Raw genomic sequence first — 23177 nt, 5'->3', positions numbered from 1 at the left:
AAGTGCTCGTAAAGCCATGCCAAGGGCCCTGCAATAACCCCAGCTAGCTCCCTCAACACCCTGGGGTGGAGAGCATCTGGACCTGCTGACTTGAACACGTCCAGCCCCTCCAGAAGCTCTTCCACATCCTTGTTGAAGTGTGGCACCCAGAACTGGACGCAGTACTCCAGCTGCAGTCTCACCAATACTGAGTAAAGCAGAAGAATCACTTCCTTGGTTTTGCTTCAGATTAATAGATTCATAGATGTTAGGGTGGGAAGGGACCTCTGTAGGTCATCAAGTTCGACCACCTGCCCCGGGCAGGAAAGACAACCCCAGCTAGCTGCTTGTTCAGTCTTCTTTTGAAGATCCCCAAGGTAGGGGAGAGAAACAAAATGCATTGGTTGATAAAGTAATGCCTGAGCAGTGTTTTGAGAACTTTTCTAGAAAGAGAGTTACCAAACTACTCTGCTTAAGAGGAATGTTTAATATTTTGTTTTGATGACTAGGAATCTTTAGGCGATCCATCAGTCTGGGTAATTCAGCACAATAGAGACTGTGTACATATTATCAGCATCTTTTTTTTTCCCCCCAAATGCAACATTCAACATCCACTTTTCCCTGCCTAATCAGCCCAGATAATAAAGCAGCAGCTTTTCCAGGGGTTTCTCCATCTCTTCAGGTGGGACTATGATCCTAACACTCCATTCCTATCCCAAGAGGCTAGATAATAGAGAGGGTTAAAGGCATTTGGTCACGGCTTGTGCCTCATAAAACACCTATTAGGGCATACTCTCTTGTGATCTCTCTACTACTTGTTATGCAAATTAAACAGGAGCATCTTGAATTCTTAGAGAATTCCTTCAGTATCTTACTTTGCATTGGTGACTGTTTTCAGGCTACAGGCCTGAAACAAAACAAAAACTAATGTATCCTTCTCCTATTTTCTATAAGGAATGCTGCAGCCAATAAAAGAACTTTGCTTTTCATCAACTTGCTGCTTTTGCATATCATTTTTTATTTTGTGAAAAGACTTCCAACTCTAGCCTCTTTACTAAAAGAATCTCATTTGATTTCAGTGATGGCAGACAAGGTCCTTAATGAAAAACACAAATAACATGTTGCTGTTTCTGAGGTAACCTAGTAATCTTATTTAAAAGAAACACAGCAGTTCAAACGATGACAATTGCACTAAGACATATTTCAGATGATCAAAATGAAACAGAACTCAGGGAAATACAAGGTAGCAGCACTCTCCCAAGAGAAATCTTCTCCTTCATATGTAGGACTAGAAATAGACAACTGTGGTCACAACAAATATTTTTTACTGGAAAATATCTATAATCATTCAAAGTGGTCCCGTGTTCAAACTATATTAATATTTCTGTAAAAATAAGAATGTTTTTGTATTTTAATAGTGTGTAACATCCTTTAAATTCCATAGAATCAGAGAGCTGGCAAAGACTTCAGGAGTCAAATAGTACACCCACCTTCACAGTTGCAGGAATCACTGTTCTTAAACCACCCCAGGCAAATGTGCCTCTAGCCTCCTGTAAAAACCTCCAATGAAGGAGATTCTACAACTTCCCTAGACAGCTTGTTCCATTGCCCTACTATTACTGTTCAAGAGTTTTTCCCTGAGTTTTAATCTTAGCCTCCTTTGCTGTAGTTTAAACAAATTTCCAGTGGTTTAAGTGACTACTTTATAAAAATGTGTAAACAAGATGACATAGCAAAGTACCTGCAGAAATGGGTAGGTAGGTGAACAAAAGTAGAATACTGACGATTAGAGAACTATTGGGCATATTTACAACAAAAAGCAGCATAAGGAAACAGCAATAGGAATATCAAATACCTGCGTTTTGCCACCAGGGAAAACAATTTCTATACATTCTTTAAAGAAAATGGTGAGACCTGTACATTTTCAGCTGAAAGTAAACCGAAATCTGAGACTGAAAGTCATGTCAGAAGGAATCCTTGAGCCAGTCGGGAAGTCTACATGGTGCTTTCAGCAGTTTGCTTGGGTCTAACAGCATAAGACCTAACTTTAACAATACTAACTCACACGGCTATTTTGTTTCTTTTGGTCACATAGAAGTTGGGCAGTCACCTGATTTGCTTAAGCACCCTTGTAAGCTACACTAGATGCCTGTCTACATCTTTAGGTTCCTAATGTTCTTTGTATTTCAGGTAGTCGTTACAAAAATCAGACACAGTCATGCAGTTGTGTGATAACTATTCATAAAAAGTATATTTACTTAGTTAAAACAAGCAAATTAAAATCTGTATTTTTCTTGTGAGCAACTATTCAATGTCTGCATTTATGCTTACTATGCACAGTCATGCAAGAAAATATAATTTGCTCTCTGTCTGAAGTTTATGTCTCAAATGTGATATCCAAGGGAAGATGTCTGTGACCAATTCTCATCTTGTAAGCACTTTTTTGTAACCATCCACTTAATTAAACATGGCAGGTTGTACTCCTAAGAGAAAATGTTCTGTGCAATGTAAGAACAACTGGACAAACTATTTCCATTAGTTGCAAGAATATGCAATATGCAAGAAATATGCCCTGAAAGAAAAGATTTCAAATTATGGCTTTACCTTAAATTCAGTGCTAAGTGGAGGTGCAGGGGAAAAGAGCCTTTATATTTTAGGCAAAATTTGCTCTAATACCCAGTTTAATTGAGGGCAGAGGCAAACACAACTATTCCTTGCTCAGAGTAAAGACTTTTTTGCAATCTACTTCTAGATAAATAGACAATAAAAAGATATTAACCTCGGCTTCAGTGTTGTGGGCAACATTTCCATTTTGTACTGGTCCTGAATCAGTTGGTGGTGTTATTGCAACTTCCACTTTTGCAGCATTTGGGAGTTCAATTTTTTCTGTTAGATCATCCATAAGCAGGGGTGGAGGGGCAGAGGAGAACAAAAACAAATTAGTAACATTGCTTTCAATCTATATGAATTATCAAATGTTATCAGTAACATTCATAAAAAAGATATATTCTGGGCTCAGTTACATTGATGCAAATTACTCCAGAGAACAAACTTTCATACATGTAAATTAGAGTCAAATTTGGACTACAGAGTGGGGTTGCCTGGATAAGGAATGAAGAAGCTGTTCCAATGTTACTTGTGTTTTTTAAAAGAGCTCTTTATAATGTTTAAATTCTTAACTGTAACTTAGGACCTATTTGGTGCTCTTTACTCATGTCATACTCTTGCTGAGCTGTGGTAATCTAACAGAATTAAGTCAAAACTGACAGTAAACCATTCTTCATAAAGAATAATAAAATATGAGATTCTCTGCTGGCAAGTGGAGTGTGGGATAAACTCATGAAGAGATGGAGAAACTTGACTTGCAAATTTTTCCATCTGCAATTAGTAAAGCTGGATTTCTGTTAAGAGTTGCCATAGAACTCACAGGTGTTATGACTATCATATGATCTGAAATATTTGTGACTTCACATTTGGGGATGTCTATATGCAAAGGATGGATGGTAAGGAGTTGTAAAAATGACACCTCTGAGAACTACCAAATTAGATCCTGTACTGCTCAGCAATTCTACAATGACAAAAAGGCTGGGTCAGTGAGGTTTTTTTTTGCAAAAGCTAGACTACAATTTTGTCCCTAGTTGATGCATTAAATAAGAGAGTCAGTTTAAAAATATGGAAGTTGGTGTGTAAGAATTAATTTTGTGCAAATTCCTGTGTTCAGAATTGTCAATTTTCTCATATGACATTCACATTCTTTTTACTTGCACCATGAATGGAAAAAGCAAAGGTACTAAACAATACCCAAGTTTTCCAATAGTCTTACAAATAAAGTCCTCATGAAAATTTCCTGCCAGGATAAATGGGAAACAGTAGGGAACAGGGGTTATTCAGTTCAGTTCTTTTCACCATGATTCTCCTGGGATTGTTCTAAACAAGAAGCATGACAAAAACTCTTATTTAAAAAGAGCACTCATCAGATGTCCTTGGATAATCAGATGACATGAGAAGGAGCAACAAACAATTACTTGAATAATATGCATTTTATAATATCTTGCCACACAAAGAAGTAAATATAACTGTGTGGCTTGCATTACTGCTGTGGTCATGTTCTTTCTGAATTAAAATTCAAGAGCTCAGGATTATTTCCCTACTTGTAAGTCTTCCTCCTTCCCAGCAATATGATGCATTAACAAAATATTCTCAACTAATTGCTTGACTCTGTAGGCAAAGTGTATCTAACTATATAGCACATGGTCAGGGCAAGTGTCAACTGATAGCATGGATTCAATTTTTAATCAGATACATTAAACAGGCTTTTTTGGTTGAACATTCAGTGGTAAGGCAGTGGCTAAAAGAGAGGTGACTGTAAGGATTTTTTCTTTAACAACTACACATAACTTCTGATCTGAAAGACACAATCTTATCCTTTGTCAAATGCAGAGCAAACAACTTAGTGCAACAGCCATGTACAGGGCCAGAGGTTACGGAATTTTTCCAAACCATAATCAGGATATAGACCAGCTATCAAACTATACCTCCAATTGTTGACTCCAGCCCATAGTAATGACTAAACTCCACTATGCAATGGGGACACAAACATTTTGGCCACTGGATATGCAACGAGTGTGAACCTAGTGACTGTTACCCTGTTCTACCCCTGGAATAGCACAAATCCCTGCCCTACAAGAGAGATACCTCAAAGCAATTACTTGAAGTATTCTACAGTTGATGAATGCATATCTGCACCTTCCTTTTGCAAGACACAACCTTTGATTTTGAGACCTTGTATGTGAATGCAAGATATCCAGGTTTTGCTCCAGAGAGAATGAATCATTCACAGCAGCAATGTGTATTTGAGGGCTTTTGGGTTTACATGCTAGATTTCAAGTCTTTTTTATGGCAGCTGTTGAATTACATATGCCACATCATGCACACATCTTGCTCGGAAATGTGAAAATTGTATGTAGTATTGCAAACTGTACACAGGGTAGATCTCAGGGAGCATTTTGCACATGCAGAGTACTCGCTGGAAGCATACGTCCCTGGTATTGCCATAAAAAAATACATAATCATGATCAAAATGGTGTTTTCAATTGTTCCTGTCAAATTTCTGTGAAAACCCATGGATTTGCATGAACATAACTGAGAGCATAAATTGTCTTCCTATTCCCATTACTTTTAATTCTACATGTTTCAGTCTTGTACAATGGCTCCCTGGATGCCTTTTTTGGCTTTCTTTTCATATATAGGAGCTCCCATTCATCCTGATGGGGCAGAGTTTCAGGCACAATCTTGCAGAGAGTCAGAATAGTCTTTAATAATTCATTATAGATGAATCAGAGAGGAAAATTTAGTCCTAGAAAGAATATGGAGCTTTTATCTAGGGCTCATAACAAATGACTAGGCCTAAAATTAAAGTACCATTGTTGTATGGTTTCATATGACATATAATCAGCCAGATTCTTCACTTGGTTATGCCAAAAGTTCCATCCTGAGCCCAGTGGCCCATCAAGCTAACATAATTAGGACGTACTGGTAGCAAATTAAATGCTGAAGAGTTACTCTGCATGCACAGTAAGGCACGTATAGACAGCTGACAAGAAGCAAATTTGCTCCCAGTCAGCCAGGCAGCAGGGGGTGGGTGATTGCTCCCTGCCCATGGGAGCTCCCTGCTGCTGGATCAGGCTCCAGTGGCAGAGCCTGGGTGGGGATAATGTCTTTATGTCCCAGCACCAGGGAGCTGCCAGTCCCCGTTCCACAATCAGGGAATCCCTGCCCAGCCAGGGGCTCACTGCTAGCTACCACACTGGTAGATAGGGGCAGGGGGCTAGGATCTGCCCCTCCCCTGCAGCTCTTTCCAAGTCCCCTGTTCCCAATTGGGGAGCTGGGGCCAGAAGCTCCCTGCTGTTGGGGCAGGGAGACATTGCCTCAGGCTAGGCTGTGCCCAAGCAGTAGGCAGCTCCCAGAGGCAGGGAGCAATCTCCCAGCTCCTGCCAAGAGACAGCTGTCTCCTGGCCCCATGCTCTCTGCCATCCCCTGGGCTAGCACCCAGTGGTAGTCTGGAGATCCCCCTGGCTGCTGCAGGGGGGGCAGAGCAGGATGGGAACAGCCATCTCTGAGCTGCCCCTATTGGGAGCAAATCTGCTCCCAAATGTGTGCACATGTAGACACCTGCCCAGGATTTGTAGATGACCCCACTGGATTCTGTAACCAACAGCACAGAAGGAAATGGTTGGTATCATGGTCACCTGCTTTGACCCCCTAGCCTAAATGACCAGGTACCCTTTCATGTCTGGGTCAGCTTGGAAGTAGCAAGTCTAGAATAAAGATCAAACTGGCATGTCTACATGAGACATTTATTGTGGAGCTAACTAATTCGCTCTGCATTAAACATTTCAGCTTCTACACATGCCTATCAGGGCACAGGAAACTAACAAACTCTGCAGCAGGGTAGCACTTGTATTTACAAGTTGCAGCGGCACACCTGTAGATGCTGCCCTGGCTGGCTGGGGCATGAGGGTGCTTCAGTTTGGGGTTACATGCTGGCTAATCCTACACTGAAGCATCCTTGTGCCCCAGCCAGGCCCTCTGCAGTACATTGAACTCAGCTGGAGCAGCCCTGGGCTGGCAGGCTGACCTCCCAGGCACCCTGCTTTGACCTGGCTCAATGTGCTATGGTCTGGCTGCACGTGTAAAAATCCTGGGAGCTTCCTGGGAGCAATAAACTACAGAGCAATAACTTCTGAAGTTTATTCATGCACTGTAATGGCACATTTGCAGATATGTGTCTCTTCTCATTTGCAGGTACTAACTGCTGTGGAAAACCAGGCTTCTATTATAAGTCTGAAAATGGATTTGGGGCCTATTTTTAGGTTCCCAAGCTGATATATTTCCTCATTTTTGGGTAAATAAATGGTATATATATTTTTTGCCAATAAAACAAATTTGGAACTCCTATACTCACCATGATTAGCAGCCCCATTCCGTCTTTCACTGTCTTCTACCTGGCACTTCTTTTTGGCAATCTTATGAAGAACTGAGGCTCTCTCTCTGAATTTTCCTTAAAAAAAAATATCATTGTTGAAGTGCATCCATTCTGACATTTTTTTGTAGTAAATTTTGCTTCAGGACTCAAAACCAATAAGTTATTTCTATCCAACTGAATGAGCTAACACATTATTAATTATTTTCTGACTTTCCAACATCTACAAATTGTGATCGCTTACGTACTTAAGAATTTAAAAGATGTCAGCTGGTGCTTTAGAAATCAAAGAAAATGAACTAAGAAATTATTTTTTCTGGTAAAGCATTCAATCAGGTTTTCATAATAAAGGTACCAGTGTAAACCATTCAACACAAATTATATAATAAATATATTTTAAAGAAAAAGCTCTATGGTTGGTCCACAACCTGCAGTACTACGTTTCCATCCTAATATCTGTGTTTGTGCTATTTCTCTATGAACCCTTTTTCTAAAACCAGTCACATGGCATAAAGGCAAATTTTTGCATTCCCTGCACAACCCAAACACCCACTGAAATCAGTTAGAATTAAGGGGGCACAAAATCTACAAGTTTTAGACCAAAAGGTATTGAATTAAAAAGCATTATTACTCAAAGGATGCATTATATTAATACACCATTAGTAACAACAGGAAGCACAGAGAAGTTATGCATACAAAATCTTTGATTTAGATATCAGTGTTTCCAAACGCAAGTCAAAATTACATTAAAGACAGGCAGTAAATGAGATGGAAGAATGAATTATCAGCTAATAAACAAATACACTCCTTCCAACCAAAATGTGAATGTTTTAGAAAGCAGAATATCACAGTGGAATGACTGCATGCTAATACAGAAAGGGGCAAGTAGCTATCATTTAGGGAAAAACAGAATTAATCTGTCAGTCACAATATAAGGTAAATGATAATAAAGAGACCTTATTACAAGCTCTGAGTACTACCCTTTCAGCTCTACATATGTTATTACCAAAATATCACACTGTAAAATAATATCTGACCATCTAGAAGAACAGCAGAAAATACCACATGCAATTTTCTTATCCATTACAAAAATAGTTAATATGGAAGTATTGGAAATTCTTTGCTCTATCACGGATATGGTGAAATAAAATAGCCAAGAGACCAGAGCAATACTGAAAACCAAGAAGCCAACTCTCACTTCAGTGCACAGGGTCAATGTCAAAAAATAAAGTTCAAACACACAGAAGATAACAAGACAAAGTGCAGAAAAAGAAAGACAAAGGAAACATCCGACATCTGAGTTGAGGTGAAAAGAAAAAGGAAAAGGGACAAAATAAACCAGAATGGTCTTGCCAATTATTTTATACTGAAATCCTGAAAGTGCTAAGTCCATTTCTATTTAAAATACTTTAGAGTGTTTCTAGAGAAATATGTTTGTAATTTTGCATGTGCCTGACTGATTCGATAGAAAACATGATGCATTTCCATAAACCAGGGAGGATTTGTGTTTGCACACATGCAAATATGTTAAGGTTACATTTGTGCATGGTGGGGAGTGGCACAGTGTACAAATATAGTCCTCAAACACTTTTTGAGGAGCTGGCTTGTCATGTCCCATATGTATTGATGAACTTTTGGGAGCAAGGAAAAATGAAAGGAGGAGGATTTTTTTTTATAAGTCTCAAATTGTATTTTGTATGTAACGTTATTCAGCAATTTCTTTGCTGAAATTTCAGCTTGTGTTCTAAAATGATTTCCCTTTTGGCATTTATACTTGTGGGTCGGCTGTTTGTCCCCTCTTTTCCCCAGGACTCACCTGCCAAGATTAAGATAGCAAAAAGATTTAGATGTTAATTCCTGAGAGGAGAGGGTGAGAAACACCAGATCACCTGGGTGTTAGTTTCACCACTGTGCCTGTCTTTACTGAAGTGGATACAACATAGCCAACCGCACTAATTGCCTCATTAATGTGGAAGCAGCTGTATCACCACTTCGTTGATTGCAGCTTCCCTGCTGCTCTGTTCCAGTTGCGGCTGTCTCTCTGCTGCTCCTACTGACAGCCAGATGTCTCTGGGGATCCTTCTCTGGGGTCTGGTTCCCCAGCCTTCCCAGGATCTTGCCAGCCACCCATCAGCTCCTGCACCCTGAGTGAATTTTCCCTGTAGCTGCCTTCCCGATTGAGGCCGTCTCTCCACTGCTTCGAGCCGGTTGTTTCCTGGAGCTCAGTCTCCGACGGTTGTGTTCCCAACCTCCCTGGGATCCTGCCAGCTGACTACTGGCCACCGCCACCTGGGGTAAGTATCCACTGGTCTGACGTCCAACTTGCTTGCCTTGGCTGCAGCATCCTTCTTGCTCTGTTGGCTTTGCAGCAACCACTCTCCTTCACTCCAGTGCCCCGAGGGCAACCGCTTGATTTCTAGCCTGAGCCCCTGTTACACACTTCCCCCATTTTGTTCAAAGAAACTTAAGTTGCTGAATCTTCACAATCCTCGGCACAGTTGGTTGGACCCTTTGCCCTTTCACCTGTTGCGTCTTTGGTTTGTGACAGGAAATCAACATTGCCACTCTTCTTTCCCACCCGGTGCTTCACTGTAAAATAAAAGGATTGTATAGCGAGAGACCATCTCATTAGCCTAGCGTTATCTAGCTTGGCTGCTTGTAGTCAGCGTAGGGGTGCATGGTCTGTGATTAATATGAACTTCCGGCCTGCTGAGTAATAATGAAAGAGTTCCATCCCCTACCGGATAGCCAGGCATTCCCTCTCAATTGTGGAATATTGGGTTTCTGCGGGCATCAATTTTTTTGCTAGCAAAGGTTATTGGTTTCTCTTCTGCCCCTCCTTCTTGGAAGAGGATAGTTCCTAATGCAGTGCCGGGGGTGTCCATTTGTAAAAAAACAAAAAAAAAAAAACATCTTTTCAAAATTTGGGTTATAAAGCACTGGGTGCTGGCATAGGGCTGCTTTAACTTGTTTGAAGGCTAGGATGACCTGTGGGTTTCACTGGATCCAGTTCCTCCATCCTCTGGTCATCTCTATCAAGGGCGCTGCCTTCTCTGAAAAATCCTTGATAAAGCACCTGTAGTAATTGGTGAAACCCAGGAAAGACCGTACCTGTCTGAGTGTTTGAGGCAAAGGGTGTCGTTGTATGGCTGCCACTTTATCAGCTATGGGTTTTATTTTTCCCTGTCCAACCACGAACCCAAGGTACTGGGTCTCTCTCTTTCCCGGTGTGCACTTCTGGTCTGTCAGAGTTCATTGAGGATCTCCCATAGGTGGTGGCAGTGTGTTTCCCAGTCGCCAGAGAAAACAATGATGTCAGCAATATGTGCGGCCACCAAATAGCATCCTCCTGAATTGGAATAAGGCCCATGGGGTTCCAAAGACAGTTTTTTCCCTGATGGTTGGTGCCATCAGGATCTGCCAATAGCCGTTTGTGAGATCCAAGGTCGAGATGCATTTGGCTTGGCCTACCTTTTCCAACATATCCTCTACCTGGGGCATAGGAAAGGCATCGAACATTGCTATTTCATTTAGCTTGTGATTATCAATGCACAACCTTATGGAGCCATCTGCCTTCAGGACCACCACCATCAAGCTTCTCTAGGGGCTCCTAGATTCCTCAATGATGTCCAACTTCTTCATCACATCAACCTCTTGCTTGACCGCAGGCCACAGGTGCCAAGGTAGCCTTCTCCAATGATTGTGTACAATCTGCCTGGGTGGGGTCTGCATGCAATGTACTACTCCCTGGGGTTCCCCCGGGATCTCACAGAACACATCACAATATTCAGTTATTAAGGTCCCCAAAGTCTTTTGCTGTTCAAGGTCTAGTCAGTCTTGGTGGGGCCTCCCCCAGCCTCCAAGGTTCCCCATCCCCTCCTAGTTCTTCACATTCAGCTGGATCCTGTATCATCCACCCCTCCCTTTGATGCCACTTCTCCTCCTCATGGGCTCTGTCTGAAGCATCTCATAGTTGATGGGCTCCATACACTTAGTTACTTGAAACAGACCCTGCCATCAAGCTAATAACTTTTGTAGACTATCAGGTAATAGCACTAGCACCCAGACTCTGGCCTTCAGCTCTCTTTCTGTGGTATGCATGTCATAGTGCTGTATCTGTCTCTCTTGCCTCTGTCCCAGATTCTCTTGAGCTATTGTCAGGGCCTTCTTTAATCTGTCCCAAAAGTCAGTCATGGCCTGTGGTGGTGTTGTCCCCTCAGGCTCAGTTTCCCACCATTCACGGATCATGCCCAGGAGTCCCCTTGGGTCATGACCAAAAACCAACTCAAATGGGGCATGCTTGGGGGACTTCCCTGATTGAGAACAGAAGGGGGGGGGATCATTGCATCCCACCCCCAAGGGTCACCCTGTATGCATGCCCATATCATCCCTTTTAGTGTCGGATTGAAGCGCTCCACCAGTCCTTCTCTCTGGGGATGATAGACGGAGGTCCTGAGTTGTTTGATTTTCAGTGTGTTGCATATCCCCCTCAGGATTTTGGACATGAAGTTTCTGCCTTGGTCAGTGAGAATTTCCCAAGGGATTCCGACCCATTTGATCCATCTCATAAGGGCGCTAGCTATCATGGGGACAATCACTGAGTATAGGGGAATACCTTTGGGAAACCGTGTGGCGTAACCAGTGATTACCAGGATGAATTGGCAGCCTGTCCAGCTGCAGGGGAAAGGTCCCGCCACGTCCATGGCAATCCTATCAAATGGTTGTCCTGCCAATGGCAGTGGTATCAGCAGGGTCTTGGCTGGTCTTAGCCCCTCTTTTTTGACACTTAGGACATTCAGTGCAAAATCACTCCACCACTTTGTACAGGCCTGGCCAGAAGACCCGTCGCTTCAACCTGGCTTCCATCTTGTCCCTCCCCAGGTGTCTTCCCATTGGAAGAGCATGGGCTACCTGAAGCAAGTCACCCCAATATTTCCATGGGCCTAGGATCTGTTGTTTTTTGTACCCCTCTTCTTTGTCCTCCATTCGGTACAGGATGCCCATTCTTACCTCAGAGTGGGGACTCAGCTTCGCCTTCTCAGGGTCTACCATTACTCCCTCTCAACTGGCCAGCTGGGTCTGCCAGATATTCTGGAACAATGGTTCTTGTTCCTGTTCTTCCCAGAAGTATGCACCGCCGATAATCTGCTCCAGGTCTAGGTCACCCCCTTCTTTCTCTTCAGGGGTGCTGAAGCATACCACCTCCGGATCACTCTGCCATTCCCCCTGCTGGTTCTTAGTACCTGGGAGACTACTTTCTTCAAATGTAGTCAATCAACTCCCAGGAGCATGGGGCAGGGGAGGGTCTCTGCTAACCCCACCGCTATCTCTTCTGTGCGGCCCATCACTGACAGCCAGAGCCATCTTCTCTCATAAGCGTACAAGGCCCCACAGATGCAGACCATACTCACAGGTGACTCTGAGTTTCCTAGCTATGCAGGTACTAGGTCTGCCCTTATCATGGACTGGGAGCAGCTGGTGTTGACGACTACAGGGATGATGGTGTCTCTCACTCTAACCTTGACTACCGGCCTATTCTTACATCCGGGCCCCTTGTATCACCCGAAACTACAGTGCATTTTCTCTTCATGAGGACTCTCTACCATCGCCTCAGCTTGGGGTCTGTGTGCACAGAAACTAGACACATGTCCCTTTTCTCCATACCTATAGCAGATTATGTCCTTGGCATCCCAGCCCCTGGTTCTTGCCGTGAGAGTCAGGTCCCCTCTCCTCTTCTTCCTTCACCAGAGCCTTCCGAGTGATTAGTTATGAATTGCTATGTCTGACTTAATGCATATATTCAATTTGGATGTTTCAAAAATATAATTCCCAGTTGCCATGCTTTTTGCCACCCTGATTCAATTTATTTATATCTATCTATCTTGAATATATATATTCAATTCAATGCAATATATATAAAAATTGAATCAGGATGACAAAAAACATGGCAACTGGGGATTATATTTTTGAAACATCCAAATGGAACGTGCTAAAATAGAATCCTTTAATCTTAATCAGTTTCTAGAATATTTTATGCCATGTTTATTTTTGAAGTTATATAAAAGTGATGGTGACAAATAATGTTGCAAAGCTAAAATGTATCATAGTCCCATCAGTGCTGATGTTCCAAAAAGGGGAAAGAAAAAACCTTATTTCTTCCTTACTTTCATCATTAGGATAAAATTTCCACTATAGCCTCAGATGATATATCTGTGTTCCTTAGAAGTACATGAAGCTTTGTAATGGAAACTGCAGTATACCAAATCGTGAAGAGTGACACTTATTTTTCTAAAAATAACACTGCATATAGCATATCTATCTATCTATCTATCTGGTAATAATATACAGCAGTTAGCTACTTTATACATAACATATTTATAGGAATAATTTCTACCCACATATTAAGGCATAACTTTTATTGCAATACTTTATAAAATCAGAAATATATTTCATGCACAAATTATAGCAGTTTCTTCAAATTGCATATTAAATATTGTAGGATTAAAATAATAGACCCAAATCCCCAGCCCCTAACTATGATGAGAAATGAAGTAAATTTCCTGAAATAAATATTTGACATGAGAATTTCTGTAATGGCCATATCTAAGTGCTAGGTTAATGATACATTTTGAGGACACAATGAAGTATTTAAACAAATTAGCTACCATGTTATGTCAATCAAAAGCTCATTTCAATCATAGTGTTTTATAATAGCTCCACCTTACTTAACAAGTCAATCCCATACAAGATAAATCCAGTTAGATGTTTGTTCTGACACCTCACTGAGTTGGCACCTCTAATAGAAAGGAATTTACTATATTTAGGTTTGTCAGAACTGAGGAAAGAAATCTGCCTAGGAAACATGTTAACTAATACATCTAAAGTAAGAGGATTTTAAACACAGCTCTGCATGTTGTGTAGGGAGGCTGAGCCACGTTTAAAAATGTATTCAGTGGTCACGGTTAGATAGAGACTTCAGTCAGGTAACTCATTTTCAAATGCAAGGTATTTTTCTTATCTAGATAAACACTTTTGAATATTTCTGGAAGCAGATTTAAATTTGTCCCTCAATGGAACTTAGATGCTTCAGTAACTATCTCCAAGGTGCCTACCACCAACTGGAATTCTTAGCCCCAAGTTAGATGTCTAGACTACCAAAATACTGGATGGTGAGAATTAGGTGCCTAAAAACGCAAACTTCAAAAACCAGCCAATGGGGTATTCGCTAAACTAGCAGGATTATAAAGTAGAGGAAAAAATGCAGATTACAGACAACTCACTAGCCATGAATATCTCTCTGGCTTGATCTGTGCCTCCTTGGTTATAGAATCATAGGAAAGTAGGGCTGGAAGGGGTCTCACAAGGTCATCTATCTAGCTCCCTGCTCAAGACAGGATCATCCCTGACTAAACCATCCCAGCCAAGTGTCTGTCTAAACTGCTTTTGAAAGTTTCTAAGCATGGAGATGACATAACTTCTCCAGGTAGCTGTTCCAGTGCCTAACCACTTTTATAGTTAAAAAAACTCCTCCTAATCTCCATCCTAAATTTCCCTTGCTGCACTTTGACACCACTAAGCTTAGTCCTATCCCCTAAGGCCACAGAGAAAAACCCATCTCCTTCTCTATAATCATCCTTCAGGTATCCAAAGACTGTTATCAAATTCTTCTTCAGCCTTCTCTTCTACAGGCTATATAACCCTAGTTCTCTCAGCCTTTCCTCATAAATAGGGGTTCACGAAACTTGAGGAGGTGGCTGGCCAATTTCATGGGCAGATTCTGGGGCCAGCTGCCATTTTGTGGCCTGATTGTGGCAGGCCCCCCTCCTTACCTCTGATTGGTTGTAGGGCCCCTGCAGTCCCACCTCTCCCCAGATTGGCAGATGGCCCCAAACTGCATCTTAATTACCTTGATTAATCCCAGGGAAGTCATTAATCCACATGTTATTAAGCATGGATTAATGGCTTCCCCAATCTTAATCAGGGTAATTAAGCCATGGTTTCAGCCTCCCCGCCACCTGTTGCAAGCAGCCTGGGCTCTGTGGCCAGCAGCAGGGACCTGCCCAGATTCTGAGCCCAGACTGGCTGTGGCAGGTAGCCATGAGGCTGCAAGCGGCTTCACTGAGGTCTGTGGAATCCTGGATCAGCTCATTGCCAGCAGTGGGAGCACACACACAATGAGCTGGGCTGGGGCTCCATGGATGCCAATGCAGTTGCTTGCAGCCCCCCCCCCCCCACCTGCTGTGAGCAGCCCTTCCCCCTGTCCCATGCTCCAGAACTGAAGGGCTTCCCACCCTTTTCTCTGACGACCAAAACTGCAGAGTCCACCACTGTTCATAGAAAATGCTTGATTTCATATTTTCCATGAAAAATGAGCAATCAAGATTTCAGTAGGTCCCTATTCGTAAGTCCAGGTCCTTACTCATAAGTCTTGCCTCCAAGGCCCATAATAATTTTTGTTGCCCTGTGCTGGACTCTTTCCAAACTGCCCACATCTTTTGTGGGGCTTGAAACTGGACACAGTACTCTAGGTGAAGCCTCAGCAGTGCTGAATAGAGAGGAAGAACCACTTCTCTTGATTTGCAAATGACACAATATGCTGCTGGGTTTTTTTGCAACAAGAGGACACTGTTGGCTCATAATCAGCTTATAGTCCCCCCAGCCCCTTCTCTGTCACGTCATTTCTCTGCCATACTGCAACCAAACCAAGTCATTCCCTTGTGAAGTCTTTTCCAGCCTACTTTCTTATGTATTTGGGCATGCATTTATCTCAAGTTCAGGCCTTTGTACTTGTCCTTGTTGAATCTCATATGTTTCATTATGGGCCATTTTTACAGTCCATCAAGGTTATTCTGGATCCTAAAGTGACCTGGATAAACTGGGCTGGGATGGGGTGGGAAGGCAGCACCAAGTTGAAACATTCACCTGAGAGACCTGGTTTCAAATCCCTATTCTACCTGAGTTAGAACTGGGTTTTAAACCCTCATCTCAGGCAATGCCATTACCACTGTGCTGTACAGTCCATCTTCCTTACTTTTTCATTTGACCAAGAAGCGTGCTTATACCAAGTAGAAAAGCTGCAACAAGAATGACTGAAAGAGAGAGATACCTCAAGTGCTGACTAGCTGATAGCTTGATGGTTATGTCAAGCCCCCGTTGCAGAGGGACACAAATCTGGATGGTAATGTAGGTGGAGAAACATCTATTTCGAGAATCCTGTTTTAGGGCTTCTCGCCTTTCAGAAAGAGCTAAGGCTTCAAACTATGGGATGGTATCAGTAATGAAGTAGCTTGCAGCATATCCACTGGAAAAAAAGTTTAGTGTTCCAGAGAATTTAAGTGTTGCAGGGTTAATTAGAATCTGGGTAACATTTTGAGGAAGTTAGAAGCACCTAAATGATTGAATTCAGTACCTAAAGAGCTCAGTGTGCTGTGGGTCACATGTTCAAATGGCATACCTAGGAGCAATAAACTCCATTGTTTATTGCTTCACATTAATTGCATGTGTAAATGTGCCCTAAATGTATGTTTTAATTTTTTTCTCAACTTAATCCATCTAGCAGGTCCTCCTCTATACTTGCCCCCCACCCCCCTTGTAGTTTCTTCCTCTGTAAAGTGCCTTCTTAACTAGTTAGGTTATCTTGCTACCCCAATAGATTCAGTAGCTCCTACTGAAGCTAGATCTGCTCTACCCTTTTACCTTATGATGACAACTCAGTAGGCATACTTGAAACTTTCCCCACAAGAAAAGACTTATTTTTGTATTTAACAAATGTTTTCACATAAAGCATCTATTTTCATAAAAAAAGTCATTTTTCATCAGAATTTTTTTTTTCCATTTGAAGCCATTTGTTTTTCTGTGATGAGCTAATCTTTTCTTTTGGAAAAAACTGTTATAGAAAAAAAATCTTCATTTTGGTGTAAATTGTCTGCAGGGGAAAACAGGATGTCTGTTGGAAGAGAGAGCAGGTAAGTACCCTAGTCACCCCAAGTGCACCTGTAGCAGAGCAGGGTAAAGACATGGAAGCAAAACTTATATACCGACAGTTAGGGAGGGTCTCATGGTGACTTGACAATTTCAGCTCTGAAAATACCAAAGCAATCGTAGTGTCTACTTGATGTCAATAGGTGGCAGCCAAAAGTGGAGAATTAGATATTTTGCTGCTGTGCTGGGAGTGTTCCAGCAGAAATTTTATTCATTTACTTGCACTAATAGAGTAGTTATCTACTTCCTATGAGCAATGGCAGGAAAAATTCATCCATTAAACAGTGTGAATACATAAAGACATTACATCAGTAACTTCCAGTTCTTACCATACAGTATCCACTTTCACTAAAGCAGAGTGGCCACGCTTTTCTTTTTGGCTCACTTTTACCGATTATGCAATTGTTCTTAATTGCTTGTGTCATTTATGAATGATCAAATAGACTTTGCAAGCCTGACACTGTACCTCTAATGACACCGATTATTTATCAGTAAGGACAGTACTTTTAAACTGAAATTCTAGCCAAGTACAGGATACTTTAAGAAATAACATTATAAATGATTGAAACAGAACTGTTCAGTTCCAGGGTCTGGGGTTTTGACAATCCCTTTAAAAGGGAACAGTAAACCCTGTTGATATATCAATAATATCTAAAGCAGGCATGTCCAACATGCGGCCTGCCAAGCCATTTTATCTGGTCCACGGCAGCAGTGCCACTGCCGCCCTGGAACACAGAGCCACAAAGTGCAGAGCTGCAGCCACGGGGCAGCAGTGAGACCCAGCCGGCAGCAAGGGGAGGGGAGCTGCTTACTCCTGCGGGGCTGGGCTCATCAGAACCAGGTCCTGCCACTGCTGCCCCAAGGGCTGCCCCAGCGGTGCCTGATCAGACAAGCTGGGGACAGTGTGTCCTGCCTGTTCCTTGGCTGTGCTCCTTGCCCTGGCACGTGGCCGGGGGAGCTGCAGCATGGTCTGCCCGCGTGTGTGGTGGAGGGAGGCACGTGGTGGACACATGGTGGATGGAGGTAAGTTCCCATGCGCAGAGATGGGGGTGCCTGGGGCCGGGCCAGAGGCACAGGGTAAGTTCCCACGTGGAGCTGGTGGTGCCTCAGGGCCGGGCCAGGGCTGCGGGGCGTGCAGTTGCCGGAGTCAGGCTAGGCAGGTGGCAGGAAGTGCTCGGCCCAGAGGCTGCATTTGTCTCCTCTGGGCTGGGCTCCTCCTGCCTCCCACCCAGCCCAGCTCCAGCAACTGTGTGCCCCGGCCCAGGGCCCCCAGCTCCACGCAGGAACTTACGGATGTCACTTCAGCCCCCCTCCTTCCATACCTCCCTCTCCTTCTACATTTTCCCCCTGTTGGTACTGCCCCACTCTCAACAGCAGAGATGGGGCAGAGGGGCAAGCAGGAGTGGGGCTGGAAACAAGGCAGCATCAAGGGTCAGGGGGCTGTTGGGGAGATGCCCCGAATCAGAGGGAAGGAGGCAGTAGGCCAGGGCCAGGAACAGGCAGAGGAAGGGCTAGGATTAAATGGAAGGAGAGATCCTCTCCCTGCCTGTGGGGAAGGGGGAGATGGGAACAGCAGGAGAGGACACATTGCCCATGGGGAATGAAAGAGGTGGAAGAGACAGTAACTAAATGGACAACCCCTGCCCCTCTCACCCAAGACACCCCCACACCTGCCTGCTCTGCTCCCTCCCTGCTCCTCTCTTGGCCCTTGGGAACCAGGTACTTAGAAGGGGGCTGGGAAAGGGAGAGGGAAGTGTCCTTGTTGAGGAGGAGGAGACAAGCAGTTGGTTTGAATTTGGAGCCAGCCTCATTTTTAATTGGGAGATGTACTGAATGTGCTGGACTGATATTACAGGTTGCAGGAATGAAGACATGAGGCAAAGGCCTCTCTCTGCCTTTGCGTGAATCGCTGATGAACCAGGGCTCCTCTGGGGCCCCCCCTGTCCAGTCTGCAGAGCTGCAGGGCCCCCTGCAGCTACAGCGCTGCTCAGCATGGGCACCTGCAGCTGGGGTGGTGGGAGCTGTGGGGTCCTACCCCACTCAGAGTGAAACCAGTGAGAAGCTACAGCCTTCTAACAGATTTTAGCAAGGGAAATCACTTTTGTTGATTACTTGCCCATTTCTCCAGCTCCTGCAAAGAGGAGCTGATTGGGACTGTTCAAGAAGGAAGCAGAGCTCTTTTGCATCTACTCAACTGTGCAATCTACTCTCAAAAGAGAACAGCAAGGAGTCAGGTACAGACATTACACTTTTACCAGTGTAAGTGATTGGAAACCAGTGTATGCCCGTAACAAAACAGAAGTTTGGCATGCATAGACTGAGGTAAGAATGGCAGAACCAGGTCTAAGATTTGTCCCCCAACTAAGGGTCAAAAGTGTGTTCTTGGTTAGGAAAGTCAGTGAGACCTTGACCATGCTGGGAGGGAAAGGAAAATGTTGGAGGCTGGCAGCCTAAGGGCCCTGCAGAGAGTGTTTGGAGGGAACTCTCTCTGTGAACAGGAACAGGATTTGAGAGATTGAAACAGGGTGTCTTACTGAAACATTGACAGATCAGCAGGGATCCGGGTTTTCCATTTCACAAGGAAAAATGGAGAAAATCATGGATATTTCCCTTTGCCAGAGGAAACCGTGGATTTCTCATTTTCCTGGAGAAACCCATGGATTTTGCCGTTTTACAAAGAGCTCTCTGCAGGCTGGCAGAGTTCTAGCTTGGTTGAAATCAAAATTCAGGATGTAAGTTAAGGAGTGGGTTAAGTCCTGCCTTGACTCCCCATTGGCATTTGAGATTGCACTTGGCATATGATGGCAGCACCTGCACAGGTCAGGCTGTACCTTATGTATTATAACTATACCTGATGGGTGGGGGTCCATATTGATATACAGTATTATTACATAGTAATAAAATGGTGATTTTGAACTGGTGAGTTGTTTTTAACTTTACCCGTCTCCACCAAATTAGTTTTTCTATGACTAAAATTAATTTTGGCTGTATTAGCTACAGGGCCTACGCTACGCTCAAAAAATGGTGAATGAGAGGGAATGAAAAATTGATGCTGAATGTCGAGTTTTCAAAGATAGCTGGACCACTAATTTTTTGTTATTGAACAAAACGGGAACATCCTGTGTCTGATTTGCCAAAAGAAAGTAGCTGTCTGCAAGGAGTACAATGCAAAGCGACATTATTTTACAAAAACATGCAAAGAAATTTGACAGCCTGGTGGGTCAGATTAGAACTGATCAGGTGAACTCTCTAAAACAGAGCATGAATGGACAACAGTCTTTTTTCAAAGCTGCAAGGCAGAATTCTGAGGCAGCAACCAAGATCAGTTTCTTGATATCTGAGGAAATAGCTAAGAGAGGGAAACCATTGTCTGATGGAGAATTCGTGAAAGATTGCTTGGGCATATTTACATCTGAGGTATTCCCTAATAAACAGTCAATGGTGGAGAATATCAGCCTTTCACATCAGACAGTTGCTAGAAGGGTAGACGACATGGCATCCAACATTGAAGATTCACTGACGAAAAGACTCAGTGCCTGTCAGTTTTACAGCTTGGGGATTGATGACAGCACAGATGTTAATGATACAGCTCAACTGCCAATCTTTGTATGAGGAGTAACTAAACAATTCCATGTTGTTGAGGAACTGCTCGACTTATGTCCAATGAAAGGGAAAACGACAGGACAGGACAGGACATTTTCAATGAAGAAAAATGTGTCTTGTTGAAATTCAGTCTTCCAGAGGACAAACTCTGTGGTCTAACAACTGACAGAGCCCCTGCGATGATAGGCAAGCACAATGGATTTGTCAGTTTACTGGTCAAGTCAGTGCCTCAGGATGTCATCACACATCACTGCATAATTCACCAGGAACAACTGTGTGCAAAGGCCCTGGAGATGAAACATGTGATGGAAAAGGTTGTTTCTACAGTCAATTTCATAAGGTCAAAGGGGCTTAATCATTGACAGTTCCAAGCATTTCTTGCTGAGACAGGATCAGACCATGATGACGTTATTTACTTCTGCCAAGTTCGTTGGCTCACAAGGGCAGCCACACTAGCCAGATTCTGGTCACTGCTTGATGAAATTAAAACCTTCAAGACGAACAAAGGAAAAGATGTTACCTTCATGGACAATGATGCATGGCATTCCTAGTTGACATCACCAAGTATCTTGCAGATTTGAATATAAGACTACAAGGGAAGGATCAATTTGTCAACAGACTGTATGAATACATCCAATCCTTCATTCATAAGCTGGAATTGAATCAGATACTGTTGAATAAAAAGAACATCATCCATTTCACAGTACTTTTAACAAGACGTGCTGAGACTGTGAACCATGACAAGTATTCTGCACTGATCAGCCGTCTACTGGATGAATTCAAACAAATTTGCAGATTTCAGAGAACACAGTGATGAGTTGAAGCTGTTTCCAGATCCATTTGGAACAGATGCCACCGATGCTCCTGACACGTTCCAAAAGGAACTAATTGACATCCAAAATAATGGTGCCTTGAAGACAGCTTTTGCAGAACATGACCTATTATATTATAGTCAATATGTTACATGGCACTCCTTCCAAAATCTATTAAATCATGCACTTTGGTTCATTGCACTGTTTGGCAGAACGTATTGATGTGAACAGCTTTTCTCAAGAATGAAGAACATAAAAACAAAATCAAGATCACTTTTGACGGACAGACATTTATCTGGAATACTCCGCATCGCCATATCAAGTGTGCCAGATATTGATAACTTGTGCAAGCAAAAACAATGCCAGGTATGACACTAAAGAAATCAGTGTTCATAGTAGTTTTCAGAAAGTTAATAAGAGTAGAATTGTACATATTGTTTTTATACTGTGCAGCAGATGTTTTACTAACAAGTTATTAATTCAATAAAAGTAAATTTTCTTGAAGATTATTCTCAAAAATGCCCATATTTTGTTGCTTTGATTAGTTCCCACTCTGGCTGATATCTTTTCCACATTTGATCTGTCAACTTGCATTATGCTTCTTTCATTCATTGAGAAGTGAGTAGAAGCAAAAGTGTTTATTTTAGTTAAGTGTTTGGTATTATTTCATTCTTCCTTTTATATTGTTTTTATTTTGGATTTTAAACCACATTTCCAGACCCATTTCATGGTCACTTCCTGCAACTTCATTGGTGTCAAAGGTCACGTGACATCACTTCCTGCTGTGATACCACTTCCTGTGAGGTTTTTGAATGTCTCACCGGCCCAGTGGGTGATAAAAAGTTCGTGATCCGGACCCACTTTCAAAAAGGTTGAACACCCCTGATCTAAAGGATACGGCCTGCTAGTAAGAGGGAATTCTGCAGTGTATTTGAATGATGAGAAAGTGTCCCAGTGGGAGCTTAAAACCTCAGGTAAGAGAGCAGAAAAATAGCAAATGGTGAGGAAACAGTTTGCAGGCAGGAAACAAACTAGGAACAGAACAAGCTTGCTGTCAAGGAGGAGTCAGGCTGCTGTCCTGGGGTCAGAGCCCAACGGCTCCTTTCTCAATACCTGTAGCAAGGCAGAAGGGTTTTGGTTTGTTCATTTGTTTGCTGCTCAAAGACTATGCTTTTATTTGGGAGGACTGGCTGAGTTGCTCCTCAGGGAGAAAAACCTGCCTATAGAACTTACTAGGCTAAGCAACGAGCTTCTCATCACTGGGAGATGTAGCTTTTAAGCTGCATCTTAGGGATGAGACCCTGGTGATCCCAGGCTCCATATCACCAAGCCTGAAGAAATATGGAGAAAATCTTATCTGGAGGAGAAAGAAGAGAGTAATGAATCAGATATTTTGTACAAGACTGACTCGTATATCCTGTTCTTTAGTTAAGAAACAGAGTTCTTATTAGCTGTAGATCCCATCTCTGTTATGGAGCAAGACATGGAGGAGGGAGATAAATATGGTATACCAGCTGTCATGGAAATGACTAAACACCATTGGAGTTTATATATTAAAATATTTTTTTTTAATTTTTCCCCTAATTTTAAAATCTGGCATGGTTATGAAGTGATGGTCCTTGAGCAGCTATGAAGGAACTGTGGGTTCAGCTGGGGTCTGTACCACAGGGGGTTCTCCCCACCCCTGCTGGCAGGGCTGGCTGTGACTCTGCTTCTGACCTGCAGTGGGGAAGGGGAGAGGAGGTGTTCTGTCCCAGTCTCTCTCCCTCCCCTCACTGGGGTCTGTCCAGGTGGAAGGAACCCTGTGCTGCAAGGGGAGG

At 42.9% G+C, this 23177-nt stretch overlaps 1 protein-coding gene across 1 annotated transcript in view; it reads right to left on the bottom strand.

Moving 5' to 3' along the window:
- The window catches only part of SLC24A2 (solute carrier family 24 member 2), a 175892-nt gene that overhangs the window by 36471 nt on the left and 116244 nt on the right, over positions 1–23177 (bottom strand). The window contains exons 6-7 of the mRNA XM_019555411.1: positions 6944–7039; positions 2759–2865 (exon numbers count right to left, since the gene is read on the bottom strand). Of these exons, the coding sequence (XP_019410956.1) occupies positions 2759–2865; positions 6944–7039 (203 nt within the window). The remainder of the gene's footprint in view (positions 1–2758; positions 2866–6943; positions 7040–23177) is intronic.

This window comes from Crocodylus porosus, unplaced genomic scaffold, assembly GCF_001723895.1.
Source record: "Crocodylus porosus isolate Cpor-Errol unplaced genomic scaffold, CroPor_comp1, whole genome shotgun sequence".
NCBI classification, from domain to species: Eukaryota; Metazoa; Chordata; order Crocodylia; family Crocodylidae; genus Crocodylus; species Crocodylus porosus.
This window is presented reverse-complemented; position numbering and strand designations above follow the sequence as displayed.